General features: G+C 32.7%; 1 protein-coding gene across 2 annotated transcripts; it reads left to right on the forward strand.

Moving 5' to 3' along the window:
• Positions 1-8,719: 8,719 nt before the first annotated feature.
• Positions 8,720-20,899, forward strand: LOC143071650 (uncharacterized). 2 transcript variants are annotated; one of them, XM_076246114.1, is made up of 9 exons: positions 8,720-8,817; positions 9,659-9,730; positions 11,545-11,871; positions 14,949-14,987; positions 16,230-16,334; positions 17,057-17,087; positions 17,814-17,986; positions 19,179-19,358; positions 20,760-20,899. In XM_076246114.1, the coding sequence occupies exons 2-9, from the start codon at positions 9,667-9,669 to the stop codon at positions 20,801-20,803; spliced, it is 963 nt and encodes a 320-aa protein (XP_076102229.1). In that variant the 5' UTR covers positions 8,720-8,817; positions 9,659-9,666; the 3' UTR covers positions 20,804-20,899. The 2 variants fall into 2 exon arrangements, with proteins under 2 accessions (XP_076102229.1, XP_076102230.1); XM_076246115.1 differs by lacking the exon at positions 11,545-11,871 and having other exon boundaries at positions 8,730-8,817.
• The last annotated feature ends 619 nt before the right edge of the window (positions 20,900-21,518 follow it).

The following is a 21,518-nucleotide window of genomic DNA, read 5'->3' on the forward strand; positions in this document are numbered from 1 at the left end:
TGCCGAACAATATAAATTGCTATCTTAGGCTATCTTAGACTTGCATTACTGGTGGTAATTTTTTTTAAATAACAACCTTTGAAAACAAATTTTTAGGGGTATTTTTCAGTACAACCTGGAAAATTGGCAAATAATCTACAGCCCGTAACAGAGTAGTGATCGAATTCGCGTTTCTTTACCGTCAGAATAAGTTACGTTATCGACAAACGTTATCGTCAGAAGTGACATAATTTAATTTTCTTCATCGACAAAATATTTCATGTCCAACGTGTAAGTTTTCATTGTTTGAGTCGAAGTTTTTTTAACATAGTAAAACATTTTTTATAATCAACCTCTGTCATTGGCATTTTCATTTTAACGGTAAAGGATCAAATACGGGATATCCGAAATTTCTATCATTTGTTACGAGGAAATCATTATTCAATCGAACATATGTCTTTGTTCATGACACATATTTATGAAATACAAAGGAGTTGAAATGATCAAATACTTTCGAACTGACGGAAACAAAAATACATAATCTAGAATGTGTGTTCTGTCATAAACAATGGCTTCGTCGTGCAAATCGACAAGATCATGTTACATGTAACTGATCTTAGCTGTAGAAACAGTTGATGCGACCTCGATAAAATCTTTATCAATTTAATATAAGCGATAAATATTCATGACTACAATGATAATGAATTTATTGGAGTCATATCCACTGTTTCTACTGTAAACATGAACTCGTCGGTTAGTGCAATGAAGACACTTTTAAAGATTGAGATTGTTGGTTTATTCTTTACACCTTCGAGGTAATAAAATTATTTCAGTGTTTATTTAAAATTAAATTTATTTTCAAATCTCTTCTGTTTAAAATTGTCGAAACTCCCGTTTAAGATTTCTGTGGTTAACTATCTATTCTATAGTAAGGACCCTTTTGTACAAGAATACTTTCTTTATAGAAGTATAGATCTGCTGGTTATAGATTTTTTTTTTATAACTTTCTCTATTGTGACGACGCGCTATGAAATTCAGATTAATTTATAAATGAAGTTGTATATAAATTTTTGGTCATAAACACAAATCTTTTAACCAGTTCGACGAGTGCGTCAATGTTACAGTAGTCTGTTTACTGTAAGTTACTTAGCTTGGCCCGATTCATCTGTCATTTATGGAAACTAATTCGGCACTTTCTGAGACATTCATCAGACATGGAGCTACATTTGTTACTAAAGGAAAACTCCCAAATTAAAGAAATTTGACATGATATACTGAAACTTTCTTATAATCAATTAAACGACTGCTTTTCTTAGATATGTGATTTTTCATGGTCAAACGTTTTCATTATTAACGGACATTTTGAGACTTTTTATTGCAAAAAATGGTGTTTTTTAAAGAAATCAACATTCAAAATTTAGTACTTCATGAACATGTACAGGAAGCTGAATTATTGCACATCTATGTACTACTTAAATTTGTTCTTCGATCTGTTGCGCCCTTAAAATGTTCTGACCGTCCTAAGATTTAATGTACAAATTCCAATCCGAATTGAATGTTTATGACACACAAAAGAGAAACCAGAATCTCTTGATGACCAAACGTATACGTACACGTTGGGGCGATTTAGAGCTTTTCAGAAGGAGTGAGATTCCACCCTTGTTGAAAGCCTTGTGGAGACCTCTAGATTTTTAAATTCCCTCCGTTTTTCTCATGGATGGAGTGTGGTCTCTCTGTAAATTACCCCATATCTTTTCATTTTCCTATTTACCCTACACGTTTTAAAAGTCAAAGAAAAATGTTTTCCCTGATACAAACGTTTTAAGAACCAGCTTTGTGTAACCTATAGACAAAATCGTCTGGATATAAGGAAGTTAATATGTTTACTCTGATTTGAAATAATCTTTTAGAACTTTTTTTAGTAATTGAGAACCTATGTTGTTTATGGGTAATAGGTGAAATGTTGCATGATCCCTCAAAATGACAGCAAGCGCAGTTTTCCGGACGATTTTCATTTGTACACTGCTAAAAACTGTCAGGTCCTGGCCATGGCATATTTTGAAAGAAATTTTTTTTCACTGATTTTTACTAAAAAAAAATATTCTCTGTGTGTGCCATTGCAAGAAATAGTTTTGCTCGTTATTTTGTCATATCAAAAAAATTCTCAACAAAATTTTCCCCTTTAAACTGTACTAGAAAAAAGTTTGGCATGTGAAACGGACGAAGACATATTCTAACAGAAGTACAAATACCAGTCCTCCCTTTTGTGTATATGAGAAAACATTTCAAAGTTATTGATTGAATTCAAATCCATAACACATACGGTACACATTGTAGTCCGAAAAAATAAAGGACTTCATTCCTATAAAACACCTTTTTAATTGTTTACCAGTATATTTCTTTTAGTTTTGGGTAAAATTGTTAAGGAAATAATACTATCAAGGCGTTCTTCCATAAATCTTTTTTTTTCTGTTCTGACTTTGAAGAAATGACTACATTTCGCCCAATCGAAATGGTGCATGGACATATTTTGTTTCATATTATTAGAATTATTTTCAATATTATCGGTATTAAACTTGATTTTCGACACATGAAAGTTTGTCAGCATTGTCAATCTTTTTAACGTTAAAGTACCAATAGTTCGGTCACTACTCAATTAAGTTTGTCGATAACGTAGCTAATTTTGACGGTAAAGAAACATCAATTCGATCACTTCTCTGTTACGGGCTGTATCATTTTATAGAATGAATATGTACATAGAAGTTTATTCTCTTGAAAACCATCTAATTGGCTACGTAAAACAAACATTTTATCTAAACCTTTTCTTAATAACCCAAAATTTCTTTTAAAAAATGGTAACAGGATAGACAAAATATTGTACCACCGATCAAAAATGTTTCAAGATATTCTTATATGACATCATTAAGATTGCATCTTTTAATATGTTGTTCTTAAAGTACTGTTTGTTTTGATTTGCTTATGTAGAGGGTTGTTTGAATAAGTAATAAATTTTTCAATTTCAAAATTCGACATTTTTCAAAAATGACCCGGATAGTCCTCAGTCAATATACTTATTGCAGGTCAATACATCCTTGTATCGACCTCATACAAAGGCTATAATTGTATAATATCCTTAACTTAAGAAATTTGTAACCAGATAATAACTTCATAGTCCTTCATACATAAGGTTTCTGTATGTCGCTCAATACAGGTTTTCTAATACAAGAGCTTACAAATATTTTTTTTTATATATCGGTTGCTACATATGTATAAGGATGACCCAGTTTTCGCTACAATTGGCAACGATAAAATTCTATCCGTTAATTTAGATTGTTTTACTAAATGCTGTGTTAATACTTTTGGTATAGTTTTTAAAGTTATTTATTGATATCAAGTTTGGTATTGCTATATTTACCCTTTTTGAAACAGTATTGATAGGTGTAGGTTACCTCTAATTGCATGTTATTGATGAAGTCATTAACTAGTATTATAGTTGAATGAAGGAATGAATACTTTATTTGCAAGAAGCATATACATGCTATGGCAAACGAAAATATGTCTATATTACAAACAAAAGACAACAGAGAACAGTAGTTACAGAGTATACACTAATATTATGACAATAGAGGTGATATAATTTTCCAAGCTGCATTTACAATAATTGCGAAGTTTTACTGTCAGAGTTTGGAATGAGCTTGTAATAAATTATCTAACTTGTTCCGATTTCTTCTTCTTCTTTAGGTTTTCAGTAGTCCTTCAATGATCTGAAGATTATTTACTGTTTGCGCGCGCAGCGTGGCCTATATATATATATATATTTACAAAAACAGAAAAAAAACAAAAATATTTGGAAATAAATTTGAGGTGCGTAATTTAATTTATAAAATTGTGATTAAAACTATGTACATAGGCTGATAATGAGTTAAATGAATTTGTGGAGAACAGCTGGTGTGAGCTGTTCTCTGAAAGTGTCAACTGTGGCGACAGCGACTGTTTGCATTGGCAATAAGTTCCACTGAGTTATGGTATATGGAAAAAATGAATATTTATATGTATCTTTTTTGGTTGAAATGTGTCTAAAAGTATAATTGTGGTTTTTGCGGGTTCTACTGTCTGATGGTATGAGAATAGCAGATGGTATAGCTACGATTTGATGTACTATTTTGTAGAACATCATTAATCTTGTGCGTGTTCTTCTTTCCTGTAGAGTTGGCCAGTTTAGGGTGTTTATCATATCTGTTGGACTACTGATGTTATGGTATCTGTTACAGACATATCTGGCGGCTCGCCTTTGGACCATCTCGATCTTGGAGGTTTGTTCAACTTTGTGAGAGTCCCATATTGAACATGAATATTCCAGTTTAGGACGGACTAGTGCCAGATATGCCTGAGTTTTGATGTTCTGACATGATGTTTTTAAGTTTCTTTTTAAGAAGCCCAGAGATTTGTTGCCATTAGCTATAATGTTGTCTGTATGTTTTGACCATTTTAAGTTTGCTTGAAGTGTAATGCCCAGATATTTAGCCGAAGAGACAAGTTCCAGTTTGTGATTGTGGAGGATATAGTCATGTTTAAATGGGTTTTTCTTCTCTGAGACTGTAAGGACTGTGCATGTGTCTGGATGGAAAGCCATCAACCAGTCTTGCTCCCACCTAGCAGCTGCATCTAAATCTAACTGTAGTGCATCACAGTCACTTTGAGATTTGATGGTTTTGTAGATGATACTGTCATCGGCAAACAGTCTGAGCTTACTGGATGATAGGTATTCTGGTAGGTCATTAATGTATACCAAGAATAATACTGGGCCCAGAACTGTGCCTTGAGGGACACCTGAGGTGACTGGGGCTAGGTCAGATGACTCTCCATCCAGGACAACTGTTTGTGTTCTGTCATTTAAGAAGGCAGAGACCCAGTTTAAAGTTTCATTTTGGATACGTTATAGTGTAATTTATAGAGTAATCTTTTATGAGGGACTTTGTCAAAGGCTTTGGCAAAGTCCATTATAATTAAGTCTATTTGAGTGTTGTTGTTATTATTTGCTGCAAGTTCTTGGATGAATGAAATGAGTTGAGTTTCGCAAGATCTAGACTGACGGAAGCCATGCTGGAGGTCATACAATATATTGTTCTTTTCAAGATGGTTGATGATGTGTTTAGTGATGATATGCTCCATTAGTTTGCAGGAAATACATGTCAATGATATTGGACGGTAATTTTCGGGTTTATATTTTTCCCCTTTTTTAAATACTGGTGCTACGTTGGCGTGTTTCCAGTCTGATGGTGTAATGCCAGTTTCAAGTGATGTTTTGAAAGATAAGTGTGAGAATTGGAGCTGTTTGGTCATTGAGTTCTTTAAGTATTCTGTCGCTGATGTTGTCTGGGCCGGTTGCCTTATGTGGGTTTATATTGTGTAGGAGTTTCTTGACACCAGGTAAAGATATTTCGAGTGGTGTTATCACAGGGTGTGAGCTAGGACCTTTGTCTGGAATGGTGTTATTTGATTCAGTTGTAAACACTGATTGGAATTGTGTGTTGAGGATGTCTGCCTTTTGCTTTGTATCAGCTATTAGCTGTCCTTCTTTTTTGAGTGGTGCGACACCGGTGTTATCTGTGCGCAGTGATTTAATAGCTTTTTAGGTTTAGATTGATTGTTGCACTGTTGGTCTGATTCTTTTATGGGTAGGTCTAGTATCATTTTTTCAATATAACCCCAGTATGCAGTTCTTTGTTCTTTTTGTACTTGTTTTTTCAGATGTCTGTACTTTTCAGCATACTTGGTGTCTTGTTTCATTTTATAATATAGCTTGTTTTTTCTATTTTTCATTTTACTTAGATTGTTGTGAATCCAAGGTAGTCTGTTTTTGTATGTTAGGAACTTATGAGGAATGTTGTTTTCCACTGATTTTGTGAGATTTGTTTTAAATGTGTTCCACATGTTATTTACGTTTGTTTTGTCCTCTAGGTTTAGTAGATCTTTGTATGTTTTTTCTAGATCTGATTTGATGTTACTTCAGTTAGCTTCGTTGTATTTCAATATTTTTCTAGGTTTTTCTCTCACCCTGCGCAACCAGATGTCAGATTCTACATAGACAATATCGTGGTCACTAAGGCCTATTGGTGGTAGTGTACTAACCTTGTTAATGTTGGATGGATTATTGACTAGTACTAAATCTAAAATTCTTTCTTTCCGTGTTGGTATGTTCAGTATTTGATGTAAACTGTGATCGTATAATAGTTCTAAGAGTGAGTTATGCTGTTCTTGATCTGATTTCCCAGGTGTTACTTCAGGGACAGACCAGTCAATGTGGCCTAGATTGAAATCACCACCTTCTAATATGTTACTTGTTGATGTTTGATTTATTCTGCTTAATGATAAATATAGTTGACTTGGCAAAGAATAGTAAAAGATAGGTAAAAGTTCTATACGCTGGACATGATAAAACAAAGTAATATTCGTCCCCAGATTGCAACTTATACAAACTCTATCTTCTCCTTGAATAGTTGTCTTCCATTGAAAAAAATACCAGGGTTTTGTTACATGTTGTTTTGTAAAGGAAGTGGGTCCCAGTCAACATACCATATGATATGTATTTTGTTAAGATATTATTGTTCTTACATTTCTAGTGTAAAATCAGATCGAGTTATGTTGCTCTATACGGAGTGTGGAAATATTAATATAGATTCTCAGATTGCTCATTTGAACAAATTGAATATATTTGGAAAAAAATGATGCCATTAGTGAATATAAACATCAACGTATGTACAAAAGTAAAACAACAAATATACCGAACTCCTTTGGCAATTAAAAACGGAATTCCCGCTAACCCAACGTTAATATATAAAGCTCAAACGAAAACATCAAACGAATGGATAACAACTGCAATATTCCTGACTTGGTACAGGCATTTGTTTACGTAGAAAATGGTGGATTGTATGACAGTCGCATAAAATTTCCTTATATCTAGAACGATTTGTGAACAAAGCAAACGGACATAAAAAGATCATAGTAGCATTTCAACTATGAGCGATACAGAAATAAACGCTTAAGTCTAAAAAAAAAATAGAAAGAAATAAACTGAAAGAAAATATTGGGCATTGTTAGATATCCAAATATATGCATATGTAGAAAGTATGAAGAAAATGCAAGAACGCAACCAAAAAAGGCAGCTCTAGAATGCTGAAGCTCTAGTCCAACAAAATTAATGCCCGCTAATAGTGACGAGTTTAAGACCTCCGGTGATAGTTATCCAATGAACTACTAGTCTGTCAAACGACTGGAATATAAGAAAATCAAAGCAATCATAGCATGATTGAGAATCCTCGAGATATGTTCTAGGATGTATATAGCAACTTAGCAATGTTCCCCGTGCAAAATAGTACTAAGATTTAAGAAAAAGAAGAAAACACTGGTGTCTCATACAGATAAAAGCAAAAGGCGAATAAAAATAGCAAATGCGTAAAATATGCTGAATGTCGTAAAATATGCTGAATGTCATTTAATATATGGAATTATAATTGGGTTATCTTCAGTGGCGGATCCAGAAGGGGGGGGGGGGTTCCGGGGGTCCGCACCCCCCCTTTATTTTGGCCGATCAATGCATTTGAATCGGGACATATGTTTGCACCCCCCCTGCACCCCCCCCCTTTGCCCTGGGCTAGCACCCCCCCTTTCGAAAATTCCTGCATACGCCACTGATCTTTCCTGCATTAGTACTTAACTACTTCATATTTTATATTTCATGACCTGCTGTGTCACACCTTCTGATATTTCATTTAACACACCAATGTGACCACAACTTGAGAGTGTTTGTTATTTAGTTATGTTAAGATATCGCTAATGAAAAAGCTGGTTTGAAATGAAACTAAGAAAATTAAGCCCGGCTAGCGAAAAGCAGGAATGTAAATTGTGTGTTCACGGTTAACAAAAAAAATTTCAGTTTTGCATACAGTAAAATCAAAAGGTAGGTACGATAATTAACCCATCCCGTTCTCAATTAAAAGTTCTGTATAAAACGTACATCGAAAACACAAAAAAGCTTGAAGTTATTGCCACCTTGGAACCTTGTTAATTTCTTTTAACATACAAGGTGCCTCGGTGGCCGATTGGTCTAAGTATTTACTACTGCAATCACTAGCCAGTCAACACTGAGGTTGTGAGTTTTACCCCGCTCGTGCACTCGACTAGGATTGTCAGTTTCACGATCGAAGGTCGGTGATTTTCTCCGGGTACTCCGATTTCCTACACCAAAAAAAACTGGCCGCCACGAAACAGCCGAGATGCGGTGCTTAAAAGTGGCGTTAAAACACAAAAAATCAAATCAAATTAAACATACGAGCCACATTTGCTTTTGTACGACATGGTATTAAGCCACTAGCGTCTGCGAAGATGAAAATGAATACGATCTTATTAACCATTCCCCATTAAAAGTGGCAAAATATGACTTTGAATGAAATGAGCATATAAGTAGTCATAGATTTTTTTCACGCAGAAATCTTGAAAAGTAAGCACGTTTTGTCACTTGTTGAAAGGGGTTCATGCAAAATAAAACGTCTGATTATATGACAAATAAAGAGACAGTCTTAATAAAGCAAAGGATTCTTTATGTATAACAGGATCTTATGACTAAAAGATCGGTATAGTTTAAGGATACACTGGTCGGACACTTAATAACTACAAAGAACAAGTTTTTTTTGTTTTTTAAGTGTTGACTATCCTCACGACAGTCTTACATGTACTCGTTGACAGTCGGAAGAAATAACCCCATCTGTATCGATGGGTTTTCCGGTTAAATCAGTTAACCTTCACACTTTGAATTACTAATATTATTATAAACTTAGGGTAAGTGTTCACATCTTTTCTATTCATTTCTTTTTAAATTACATATTGTTGGGGGAATGATTGATCTTTGTGAAACGGTTCTGTTTCTCCGTAATTTATTCAAATATTCAAGAATTTGGTTGATGCTAATTTTATTTCGTTCAAATGTCATTGATCATCAATGTGACCAACATACATTATCCATATAATATATCCAAATTAGGAATCAATATGTTGACTAACAGTAAAACAATTCATAAGTTAACTGACAACAATAAAAAAAAAAAAGACAATGATATTGAATCAAGGAATATCGAAGACTTTTTCGGCTAGTTTCTTTGGACAGCCGGATATGTAAAATAAACTTTGGTACAGATTGTTTTTAAATCAAGTCAACAAGCAAACATTACCAGAGGTATCAATTTAAAATTGATCAAGTTGTTTATTTTGTTAGACTGACTTCAAATCCAATGAAATACTTGGTGTTTGACATTTCCCATGCAGGGATGTCGACACAAAGACAGTGAACTATAATCTGCTAAAGCGCCCCAAGAAAATACTTGTACCAAGTAAGGAATATGACAGTTGTTATCCATTCGTGTGATGTGTTTGAGCTTTTGATTTTGTCATTTGATTACGGACCTTCCGTTTTGAATATTCCTCGTAAATCGACATTTTTGTTATTTTATTTTTAACTTACGTCGTCTTTAAAGTAAAAAAAAATCAAGGAACTATTCCCAAAATAAAAAGATCCAATTTTATAGAGTTTGAAAGTAACAGCAGAAGGCTTATTCTATATTTATATCCAGGTGAATATTTGTTATACAGCAGTAACAATTTACTGTTTTCTAATGTGTTTCAGATTGTATAATGAAGAAACTTTTACAGTTGCTGACCATCGTTGCTTTAGAATGTATTGTTACAACGAGAATTCGTAAGTTATTTTAATTAAAGTTTGTATCTCAAATCATGCCGCACGATGGGTAAATACATAAGTTCTGGACCTATATTAAGCTTTTTATAATAGAGGCAGAATATTAAAATAAAAATTGAATTCGCAGAAAATAAAAGAATATAAAAGTAAAAAGGTGTGGTAGGATTGCCAATGAGACAGCTTTCCACAAGAAAACAAATGAAACAGAAATTAACAAATATAGGTCACCATACGTTCTTCAACAATGAATAAAACCCATACCGCATAGTGAGATTGTAAATGACATCTAAATGACAAATGTAAAACGTCCAGTGGCAAGCATTTCACGCAATCTAATATTTATGATGATACTATTACCAATGTTATTTCAACTGATCGGGCGGGGCTTACGTTTAAATTTGCATAAGGACAGTCTATTTGACGATGTGTGTGATAAGGATGATTGCCGTTATAATTATTACTGATTTCTGATCACCCATCAGTGTCATCAAGGGAATTTACAAAATAATTACTAGACACTTCATTGATGAGTTTATCCTAAAACACCTATCTGTAGATGGACTGGTTTTTTTATGAGCGAACTGGTTAAACTCCGCCCAGTCAAGTGAAATAAATCGAGTAATATTTATAAACACAATTTGATTGATATTATTAAGATTTTATTACAGTAGTCCCTTATAATCAACATATATTGTCAAATTACAAACATTATTCAAGTAGAACACTACATGCTGTTGCTCACACTTTCCGGAGTGTGTGTCTTGTTGATATACATAGAGTATTGTGAATATGCCACTTGACGTTCAAGCAGCAACTGGTATAAATGTATTGTGAATTCATATTTTGAACTTATTTCAAATAAAATTTAGAAAGGAAATGGGGAATGTATCAAAGCGACAACAACCCGACCATAGAGCAGCGTGCAGAAAACAGCCGAAGGCCAACAATGGGTCTTCAATGTAGCGAGAAACTCCCGCACCCGTTGACGTCCTTCAGCTGGCCCCTTAAAAAATATGTATACTAGTACAGTGATAATGGACGTCATACTAAACTCCGAATTATACACAAGAAACTAAAATTAAAATTCATACAAGACAAACAAAGCCCAGAGGCTCCTGACTTGGGACAGGCGCAAAATTGCGGCGGGGTTAAACATGTTTATGAGATCTCAACCCTCCCCTTTACCTCTAGCCAATGTAGAAAAGTAAACGCATACCAATACGCACACTATAAGTCAGTTCAAGTGAAGTCCGAATCCGATGTCAGAAGATGTAATAAAATAAAATAAATAAAATGACAATAATACATAAATAACAACAGACTACTAGCAGTTAACTGACATGCCAGCCCCAGACCTCAATTGTCTTCATCATATGAATATCAAATGTCTATAATTGTGACATTTTGACTGAGTTTAAAATCGCATTGCGAGTAAAGAATGCATAACAGGAGAGTCCTGATCTCGGTAATTTTTGGACTGACTTTATTTCATCACTCATTCCGCTGAGACACATAACATACGCGTAACAAGAGCAACACAATTCAGTGCCAATTTCTATATGCCATAAGTCGCATATTCTTTCTTATTTTTGTAATGTTTGTCCACTTTCTGTTTTCTATGGGTATTTCTAAATTTCAACACCTCTATTTTGTTTATGGAGAAAATGTAAATTTCCTTATTTGTTTTCGTCACCTTCTTTGTCTTCTTATTTTATTATCGAGATTTGAACATTGGGATATGCTGTTGCCTTAATTTATATTAACGCTCGCTTTCAAGTGCATATGCATTTACATTGTCTTGCTATCTATTTTAGTTCCAGATTCCTGTAAGGTGAGGTCATCGATTGGATGTAATACCTTAACTCAATGTTCTTTACATGTTACTTTTCATTTGGCAAAGTCTCTTGTTAAAGGAGAGTACCTTATTTACTGGAGAATAAATGGTACCAAAACAAATAGTAATTTTACAGAAGTTGAATACAAAGGCCCTTGTATGTCTCGATCAATTTGTGCAATGATGGTGACAGCTACATTAAAATTACCCCGTACTACCGAAGCCTATGGAATGTATACAGTAAAACTGTACAACAACAGGGAACAAGTGCAGTGTTCTACACCAGTTTGTAAAAATTGTATCATAGGTCAGTATTGTAAGTTTAATGAATAAAGACTCCTATGTGTAACAATTTTACTATATTTTTATCCACTGAAAAGCGATTCAATGATTATAGGTTTTGCCCTAATTGCCCTTGCAATTTAAGATATCGCTTTTGGTTCGACGATATTAGAATGTAAGCTGTTAAAATATTAAGGGTTCCAACTCAGTCTTCTGTTCTTTGCTCCGTAAACCACATGTGCAAACAGATAAATCATATAAATATAATTTTGAAAATTTGAAATTATGCTTTTATTTCAAAAGCATGAACAATCATTCAGACTTCAAAATGACAAGAAAAAATGTGTCTCGATATTTCGACTTTGTTATCCATCTTTGAGTATAGTCATCTTAACTAACAAATTTCTACCGTCACATAACGCAAGCTTCATGCAAGTATGGGTTCATGTAATTTTGGAAACTTGAAAATACTTCCATAAGAACCGATCGAATGAAGATCAATAAACTTGATTCAAACTTTTCTAATTTCGCAATTCATTTGATCTTGCCTATAATCTTGCTATACATGAATAAACAAAATGGGTAACGTGATTTAGACTTGTAATGATTTCCGTATACTTAATCATATAAAGATATATTAGTATATACAAAATTAATCAATGAATTTGGAATCTCAAACTATGATTTTATTATGCAAATTTGAAAAATCATTTATACAAAAAGTCATGCACTTCAGTTAAAAGGAAAAAAAAAAAAATCTACAATCAATTGTATCTTCCAAAAGTATACCTTAAGTTGAATTTAACGAACGCATATTTCTTTTCAACAACCCAATTGTGGACCAATATAAAAACAAGAGTGCACACGCTGAAATGTCTCGCCTTCTATACTAATCATTGATATTATGTTGATAGTCCTAAGTAAAAAGCTAAGCTTTATAACAACTGTACCATAAACTTAACATTAACCAAGATAACTAAACAAAGACCAATGAACCTTGAAAATGAGGTCAAGGTCAGATGAACCATGCCAGGCAGACATGTACAGCTAACAATGCTTCTATACAACATATATAGTTGACCTATTACTTATAGTTTAAGAAAAATAGACCAAAACACAAAAACTTAACACTGTGCAATGAACCGTGAAAATGAGGTCACGGTCAAATAAAACCTGCGCGACTGACATAAAGATCATTAAATATTTCCATACACCAAATATAGTTGACCTATGGCATATAGTATTAGATAAAAAGACCAAAACTCAAAAACTTAACTTTGACCACTGAACCATGAAAATGAGGTCAAGGTCACATGACATCTGCCCGCTAGACATGTACACCTTACAATCATTCCATACAACAAATATAGTAGACCTATTGCATATAGTATGAGAACAACAGACCAAAACACAAAAACTTAACTATAACCACTGAACCATGAAAATGAGGTCAAGGTCAGATGACACTTGCCAGTTGGACATGTACACCTTACAGTCCTTCCATACACCGAATATACTAGCCCTATTGCTTATAGTATCTGAGATATGGACTTGACCACCAAAACTTAACCTTGTTCACTGATCCATGAAATGAGGTCGAGGTCAAGTGAAAACTGTCTGACAGACATTAGGACCTTGCAAGGTACGCACATATCAAATATAGTTATCCTATTACTTATAATAAGAGAGAATTCAACATTACCAAAAATTTGAACTTTTTTTTCAAGTGGTCACTGAACCATGAAAATGAGGTCAAGGACATTGGACATGTGACTGACGGAAACTTCATAACATGAGGCATCTATATACAAAGTATGAAGCATCCAGGTCTTCCACCTTCTAAAATATAAGCTTTTAAGAAGTTAGCTAACGCCGCTGCCGTAGCCGCCGCCGCCGCCGCCGGATCACTATCCCTATGTCGAGCTTTCTGCAACAAAAGTTGCAGGCTCGACAAAAAACCAGGTACATTGACGCTTCGGAAATTACCTAGTACTAAAAAGATCACTTTCTTTGACTATCTTTGATAAGGAAGTAATGTTGCACATTTTACCTAAAAATGTAATACAATTCAAACTAAAGTTGAGAATGGAACTGACAGTTTTGTCTCTAGTACCTCCACTAAAGTTGAGAATGGAACTGACTGTTTTGTCTCTAGTACCTCCACTAAAGTTGAGAATGGAACTGACTGTTTTGTCTCTAGTACCTCCACTAAAGTTGAGAATGGAACTGACTGTTTTGTCTCTAGTACCTCCACTAAAGTTGAGAATGGAACTGACTGTTTTGTCTCTAGTACCTCCACTAAAGTTGAGAATGGAACTGACTGTTTTGTCTCTAGTACCTCCACTCAGATTTATATTTATATTTTACATTTTCTACATAACACACAGGATTTTTTATCTTTACCATATCATAAATGCGCCCGTCATTTAAAATGATTAGGAATTAAAAAATTTGGGTAAGTAAAATCACAAAAACATCCGAACTCCGAAAAATATTCAAAAAGGAAAGTCCCTTATCAAATGGCCATGGCAAAATGAAAATCTCAAAATTTAACACATCAATCTTATGGATAAGAAATATCATATTTCTGACTTGGTACAGACATTGTCTTATGCAGAAAAGGATGAATTTAACCTGGTTTCATAGCTAGCTAAACCTTTTACTTGTATGACGGTCTAAAAAAGAATCAATTATATTAACAACGATGTGTGAACAAAACAAACAAATAGGTAAAAATGGCAACAAAGAAAAAAAAAAAACAAACAAGTCATTGCAAAAATACAGCGTTTTGAAAAGTATTCTCGTTGATTGATATGTTAGGACTATGCAATGAAGTAATAAAATAGCATTCCTTATATAATAATAACATTTAGAAGATGGTATTCGCATTATAAAAAATAGCAATTAGCATAAAAGGTCATAAGAGAGCACGAAAAGTAATTGTGTTAAACAATACACATAAGAAGAGAATCAAACGATAACTATGTTTAAAGACGAAGAGACAGGCATACTTAATTTGGATCATCTGAAACTGAAGAATTAAACTCTGCAATTCTATACAATGCAACATATCATTATTCACTTTTGTTATTTATTATTCAGATGATCAGCAGGAAGAAGAAGATCATACAGTATCAACTGGTACATACATTATATATTATATGTATTATAGGTTGTATTTCTGTAAATATTGACAATGCAATTTCCCATAGGAACTCCTTTTACGGCTAAAACTGTACAACTTTTACTATGAAGTTTTGAAAAAAAATCTTATCCTAGAATTGAAAGTTCATATGCACCACAATGTTTTTCAAATGTCTAAATATAGGGCTGTGCGGCATATTTTCAACGTTTATATGCCCTGAACTTCTCAGAGTTTAAACTACCTACCTCGAATGAAAGGTTACCACAGATTTCAATGTAAACAATATGCACATGTTTATTTACTGGTAACATTCCCAAGTAATGTCTCTGTGAGATGGAACACAGAGAACATAACTGGGAACCAGTATGTAAACAAAATTAATTTTCTAGGAATATTTCCCCAAAAGAGGCGTGTTTTGAGAAACAGCTGTATTTACAAAGTGCAACGGTTGGTGATTGACATGTAGTGGTTAATCATACTGTATAGTACTGCAGATCACATGGCTCAATTCTAAAAACACATAGTACACTATAATTGTAAAAAGTAAAATCTCAAAAATACTAAACTCCGAGGAAAATTCAAAACAGAAAGTCCCTAATCAAATGGCAAAATCAAAAGCTCAAACACATTAAACGAAAGGATAACAACCGTCATATTCCTCCTGACTTGGTACAGGCATTTTCTTATGTACAAAATGGTAAATTGAACCTGGTTTTATAGCTAGCTAAACTTCTAACTAATTGTCTTACAGTGGTAACATTTAAATAAATGCTTTGTTCTACAAATATGCTACTTTACAATACAATTATATTAATGTCTTGATTCGGTATCAATTGTCTTTTTGTTTTTATGTAACAATGTAGTTGTTTTGTCATTGGTGACCTTCTAATGAGTCAATTAACATGTTAGTTGTCTCAATAACATCAAATACAAAAATCCAAGAAGCACACCCAACAAGCACAACTAGGAAACTAACTAAGACTTCAAAGAGACAATACAAATACATATTATTGCAGAGCAACTTAATGTATAAAACCTTATAGAAAACATTTAAAAAATATTGCTTGAATTGCTCAATTTACTAAATCATTGCTCTATGTACTCGTTTCAATGGTTGTTATCTAAATATTACAATATTTATCTCGAACTACAGTACCTGGCCGCCAAAAGTATTTGTTTGCTGTATAGTTCCTATAAAAACGCATTTTATATGTATTTTTCTTTCATTTGTTTATCAGATACACAAAACAATATCTACATTTATATCATCGGTGGTAGTGTTTTAATGTTGATGACAGTTATAATAAGTTGTACGATTGTATTACATGTAGTAAGAAAGAAAGGTAAGAAATAAAGCAATATCATAGATTAGTTGTTTAAAATATCTTACAATTACAAACATGTTATATAAAAATGTAATTATCAATTTGTATTTCTGTTAAATATCGTTTTGGTTTCGATGAGTTTTGAATTTACATATTATACGATTACAATTGGGTTTTTTTTTCTCGGGCAAACTCAATGAGACATTTATGCAATGAAATCGATATCCCATACCCCACGCAAATTTGCAAACGTTATCGTTTTACGATGGAAACTAATTAAAAGAGATGGGAAGACGAGACCCAAACCGAACAACATAGTATAACTAGAAAAGACTGATAGCAACATTTGGTCTACGAAAGCTTATAATAATAGATTTATCATAGATACCAAGAAATATTTATATTGTACGCCATACGCACGTTTCGTCTGTATTTTTAAAAGTACATGAGACGACTAACACACAGGAAGAAGTATTACTAAGTAAACTAATGTTAAGAATACCGTATTGTATATTTTAAGAAAGAGCCCGTATATTTGAATTATTTTGACATGATATCTGCACGTAATAATAGATTGCACTTTTAAGTGATTCGCGAGTCACTTCACGTGAAAAACTTTTGAATATGCATGCAAAAACACATTTCATAATGAGCAAATATTTGAAAACTAGTGTATTACAATCATAATTTATGATTTTCTTTAACTGACATACATGTGTTCAATTGTTATTCTTTTACAGCCGGGAGAAGACCTGTAGAGATTCAAACGAGGTATTGTATGCCTTTTTTCAAATGTATATAAAACAGTGGGTGGTTATAATCAGATAATTTATACAAGTCGGTCTCTGTTTAATTAAAAAAGTATTAAAAAGATACACGTGGTTTAAAAATTTAGAAAATTATTTAGTAAGACTAGTAAGACAAACCATCAACGTATCAAAAAATTGCTTATCACCATTATATATATATACATATCATCACTACGATTTGATTGTATTCTAAAGTCCATGTTAAAGATCGTACTTCGACCTATAATGGTTTACTTTTACAAATTGTGACTTCAGGATGGATGTCTCATTGACACTCATACCACACCTTCTTATATCTAATTAATTCATTTTTCAAACCATCAAGTATCATATTTTCAAACCTACAAGTATTATATTTTCAGACCGTCAAGTAATATATTTTTCAGGCTTACAAGTATTATATTTTCAGACTGTCAAGTATTATATTTTCAGACCGTCAAGTAATATATTTTTCAGACTGATAAGTATTATATTTTCAGAACTACAAGTATTATATTTTCAGACCGTCCAATAATATATTTTTAGACCTACAAGTATTATATTTTCAGATCGTCAAGTCAATATATTTTTCAGATTTACAAGTATTATATTTTCAGATCTACACGTATTATATTTTCAGACCTACAAGTATTATATTTTCAGACCGTAAAGTATTATATTTTCAGACCTGCAAGTATTATATTTTCAGACCTACAAGTATTATATCTAATGACCAAGTATCCGCTGACGAGCCATCAGTAGCTGTATCAAATCACACATATGCTTCTGTTCAATTAAGTGTGCCAAGTAGATACCAGGGGTTACTATCAAGAAACGTCAGTCGACATCACTACAATAACCCAAGATTTCAAGATATTCAAGGTGATTTAAAGCAAGTTGTTATGTTAGTTTTAACAATTATGGTATTTTATTAAGGAAGAGTAAGTTAGATGTGTTGAATGCTAAACGGTTATCATGATATTGACACGCATGATTTAAAGCAGCGGTGAATGTATGTCAAATAATGAAATAAAGTAGCCATTTTGCTTGACCAATGCGACATTTGTAAAAAGATACCCCGGTAGTAGGGACACAGAAGTTAGTTTGGTATATTATTTCCCACTCACCAGTCAAATATGGCTTTCTTATATCTTACTTTCTCAACTGTATCAACTGGTGCATTGTAAATTTTGATGCATGTATCTATGTCTGATTATATATAGATATGTTAAATATGTTAAATTAAATGCGATCTTGTAGTGAACACACAACACTATACTGTGTAATTGTTTTCTCTACAATTTCTAGATAAGAAAGAATTTATTTTCGAAAGGTTGAAACCAGGAAAAATAAGTCTTTTTATCTATGCTTTATTTACTTATTAAGTACTTAGTATATACAGCTGATGTGCAATGAATTTCATTAATTCAGGCAAATATAGAGATACATGTACATCCGAATTTACTCTTACACTTGGTAAACTAACATAAAGATATGATAAACGAATCATAATGTTGAGGTATTCAGTTGTTAAAATATTGTTAGAACGCAATATAATATCTATATCCATGCTTAAAAGAAAAATGAACAATAGGAAAGGAAATGGCGATATGTTTTAATTTGTTTTTATTGATGACGATTTTGAATAGGAGATGGAAACATTGTCTTTTGGTTTTTTTGTTGCACATCAGTGTTTCTGTTGTTTCGTTGTTTTCTTCTAGTTGTTGATGTGTTTCCCTCGGTTTTAGTTTGTGACCCGGATTTGGTTTCTCTCAATCGATTTATTATGACTTTTGAACAGCGGTATACTACTGTTGCCTTTATTTAATGGTGTTGGTTATTCCAAAATATACTTTGGAAAGGTATGTGTTAATTTTGCGATAGCTTGTGTCTTTAATAGTTTTTGATTGTCCATAGCAAACTCGTTTCTTTGATAAGTTCTTTTTGTAACATTTTTGCTGTCCATAAATTTTCCTTTTGCTTCTAACACATATTCAAGTAATATTCAAATTTCTATTGACAGCATGATATTTAAATGAAAATTGTACATTACCAGAAAATCGTATTTTTGTAGATGAGAGTCAAGGGGATTCAGCTTTTGCTTCGACACTTACTATGTTAAGTTCTGACCAGAACAACCACAACCAACGAACAGAAAGAACAGAGGAACCACAACTGACGCGCATACCAATCAATATACTAGTATCAAGATTAGAGCAGATTCAAACTAACCAGAGTATGCCTAATTTACTAGGTATGGTTTTTCCATTTTTTCCATTTTTTATTAATATACTACCAGTTATTACTATTCACCGTTCCAGTACTGATATACAAGTGAACAGTTAAATTATATACCAGTTGCAATAAATATTATCAACCTGATGACCGACAAATGAACAAAGTAATGCATGATTCACCGTTTTACATATACTGTATCTTTTTAAACAAACTACATTTGTTGATTCATTATTAGGACCTGTAAAAGACGGGAGGGCATGTTGTATAGGTATAATTTGATGTGTAGCATATATCTATTAACAATTCCATACTATCTATACGCAAAGAAAAAAGTTAAGCACACCCACGTTTTTTTCGAATTGACAAATATTGTTTGGCTTTATAAATATTTTGATATGAGCGTCACTGATGAGTTTTATGAAGACGAAACGCGCGTCTGGCGTACTAAATTATAATCCTGGTACCTTTGATAACTATTTACTATAAGGGACATGGGATCCTTGGACAATTGGTGCCATAATTAAAAATATATTGCAATATATCAGGCAGTGCTTAACTTTTTTCTTTGTGTATATAATGACTTAGGTATGATCTAATTTTCTACATCTTCAACAATACTTATACAAGTGTCAATAAATCCGCAAAAGTCTACACCAATCGTTGTCTTGAACAAACTGTTACTCTCAAATGTCTGTCTTTAAACGGATTTTTATATTGATTAAAAAAAAAATATATTGAACTCAAGATTACAGATGTAATTTATTAAGGGAGTTCGCTTCTCAGTTTCAAAGTAATTAACTTTTCAAAAAACTAGTTTATATAGATAGGGGATTAATAAAGGAATCCAAAGAGCAAAAAAAAAAAAAAAATATAGGTCACCGTGCTTGTTATAGAGATATTAGCCATTAAAATTTTGGCGGGAAAATATTCTCTCTTGACTTTTCATAGCTTTTTCATTGACAAGTTGAAGTTCTCAAAAACTGTTAAAAAGTAATTAAAATTTTATAAGACTTTTACAGATGGCTTATCATTATACATGTAAAAGATTTACAAAAAGAAAAATGGGGGTCACCGGGCAAATTTTTTCAATGCATTCAAATGGTTAAAGTCAGAGGATTCCGAAAATCTGACAAAAATTCTAAAACGTGACAAGCCAGCTTCCTTAAGCACAGTTCAAAGGATGAAAACAAATTAACCATAATGAAGAAAAAAATCCTTAAAACTGAACTAAAAGAAATAAGAATTGAGACATACGAACCCAAACAAAACTGTTTTATATGAAGTTTCTTTTTGTTGAGAAAAATAAAAGTTTTCAGTCTTAAATATATTCTCATTCAACTTTTGTGTTTTCTTTATTTGTATAAAGAGTGTCTTTTACACAAAATATTAACAAGAACATTTCTGTTTTTGTTTTTAGTACACGATTACCAGAATATCAGAAGAACAAGGAGACTTACATGATACTGTGACATCATATCAACAACGTTGGAAAAGTAAAACACACTTTCATTTAGTGTCGTGACACATTTTCTGTGATGTTATTGAAAGAAGGAATAACATTAAAGTGCATATTCAAAAGCTCAAAGAAAAGATTAATAGACCATAGAATTCAGTGGTTGTAGTTTGTTGTTGTATATCATATTTGTTTTTCTGTCATTATTTTGTACATAAATCAGGCCGTTAATTTTCTCGTTTGAATTGATTAACATTTTGATTTTAGGGCCTTTTTAAGCTGAATATCAGGTATGAGTTTTATCCATTTCAAGAGCCCGTACGGTGACCAATAGTTGTTTCTATGTCGTTTGGTATATTGTGGAGAGTTTCTCATTGGAGATAATAGCACATCTTCTTTTTTGCATATAACATATAATAGTATACAATACTATCTTTCACTTCTTCTTACTACATTTGTATAAACTTCAAGATTTACCTGTATTTTTTTAAAACCGGTTTTTTTCTAAAGTGAATATTTTCGAAGGGTTAAATATTTCGCAGTGGTGACTTGCCATGGCTTTGTTTGGACTTTTTGGCCTTGAATGTTTGTCCCTAATATTTTATTAATTGTGCATTTGCATTCAGATATCGCAGATCAAATTTATTCGTTTATAGTGTATTAATGTACGTTTTTTGATTGAGTTAAGCATGCCAATTGATATTTTACCGTGTGTTTTTCTAT

This window comes from Mytilus galloprovincialis, chromosome 4 (genome assembly GCF_965363235.1).
Source record: "Mytilus galloprovincialis chromosome 4, xbMytGall1.hap1.1, whole genome shotgun sequence".
Classification (NCBI taxonomy): Eukaryota; Metazoa; Mollusca; class Bivalvia; order Mytilida; family Mytilidae; genus Mytilus; species Mytilus galloprovincialis.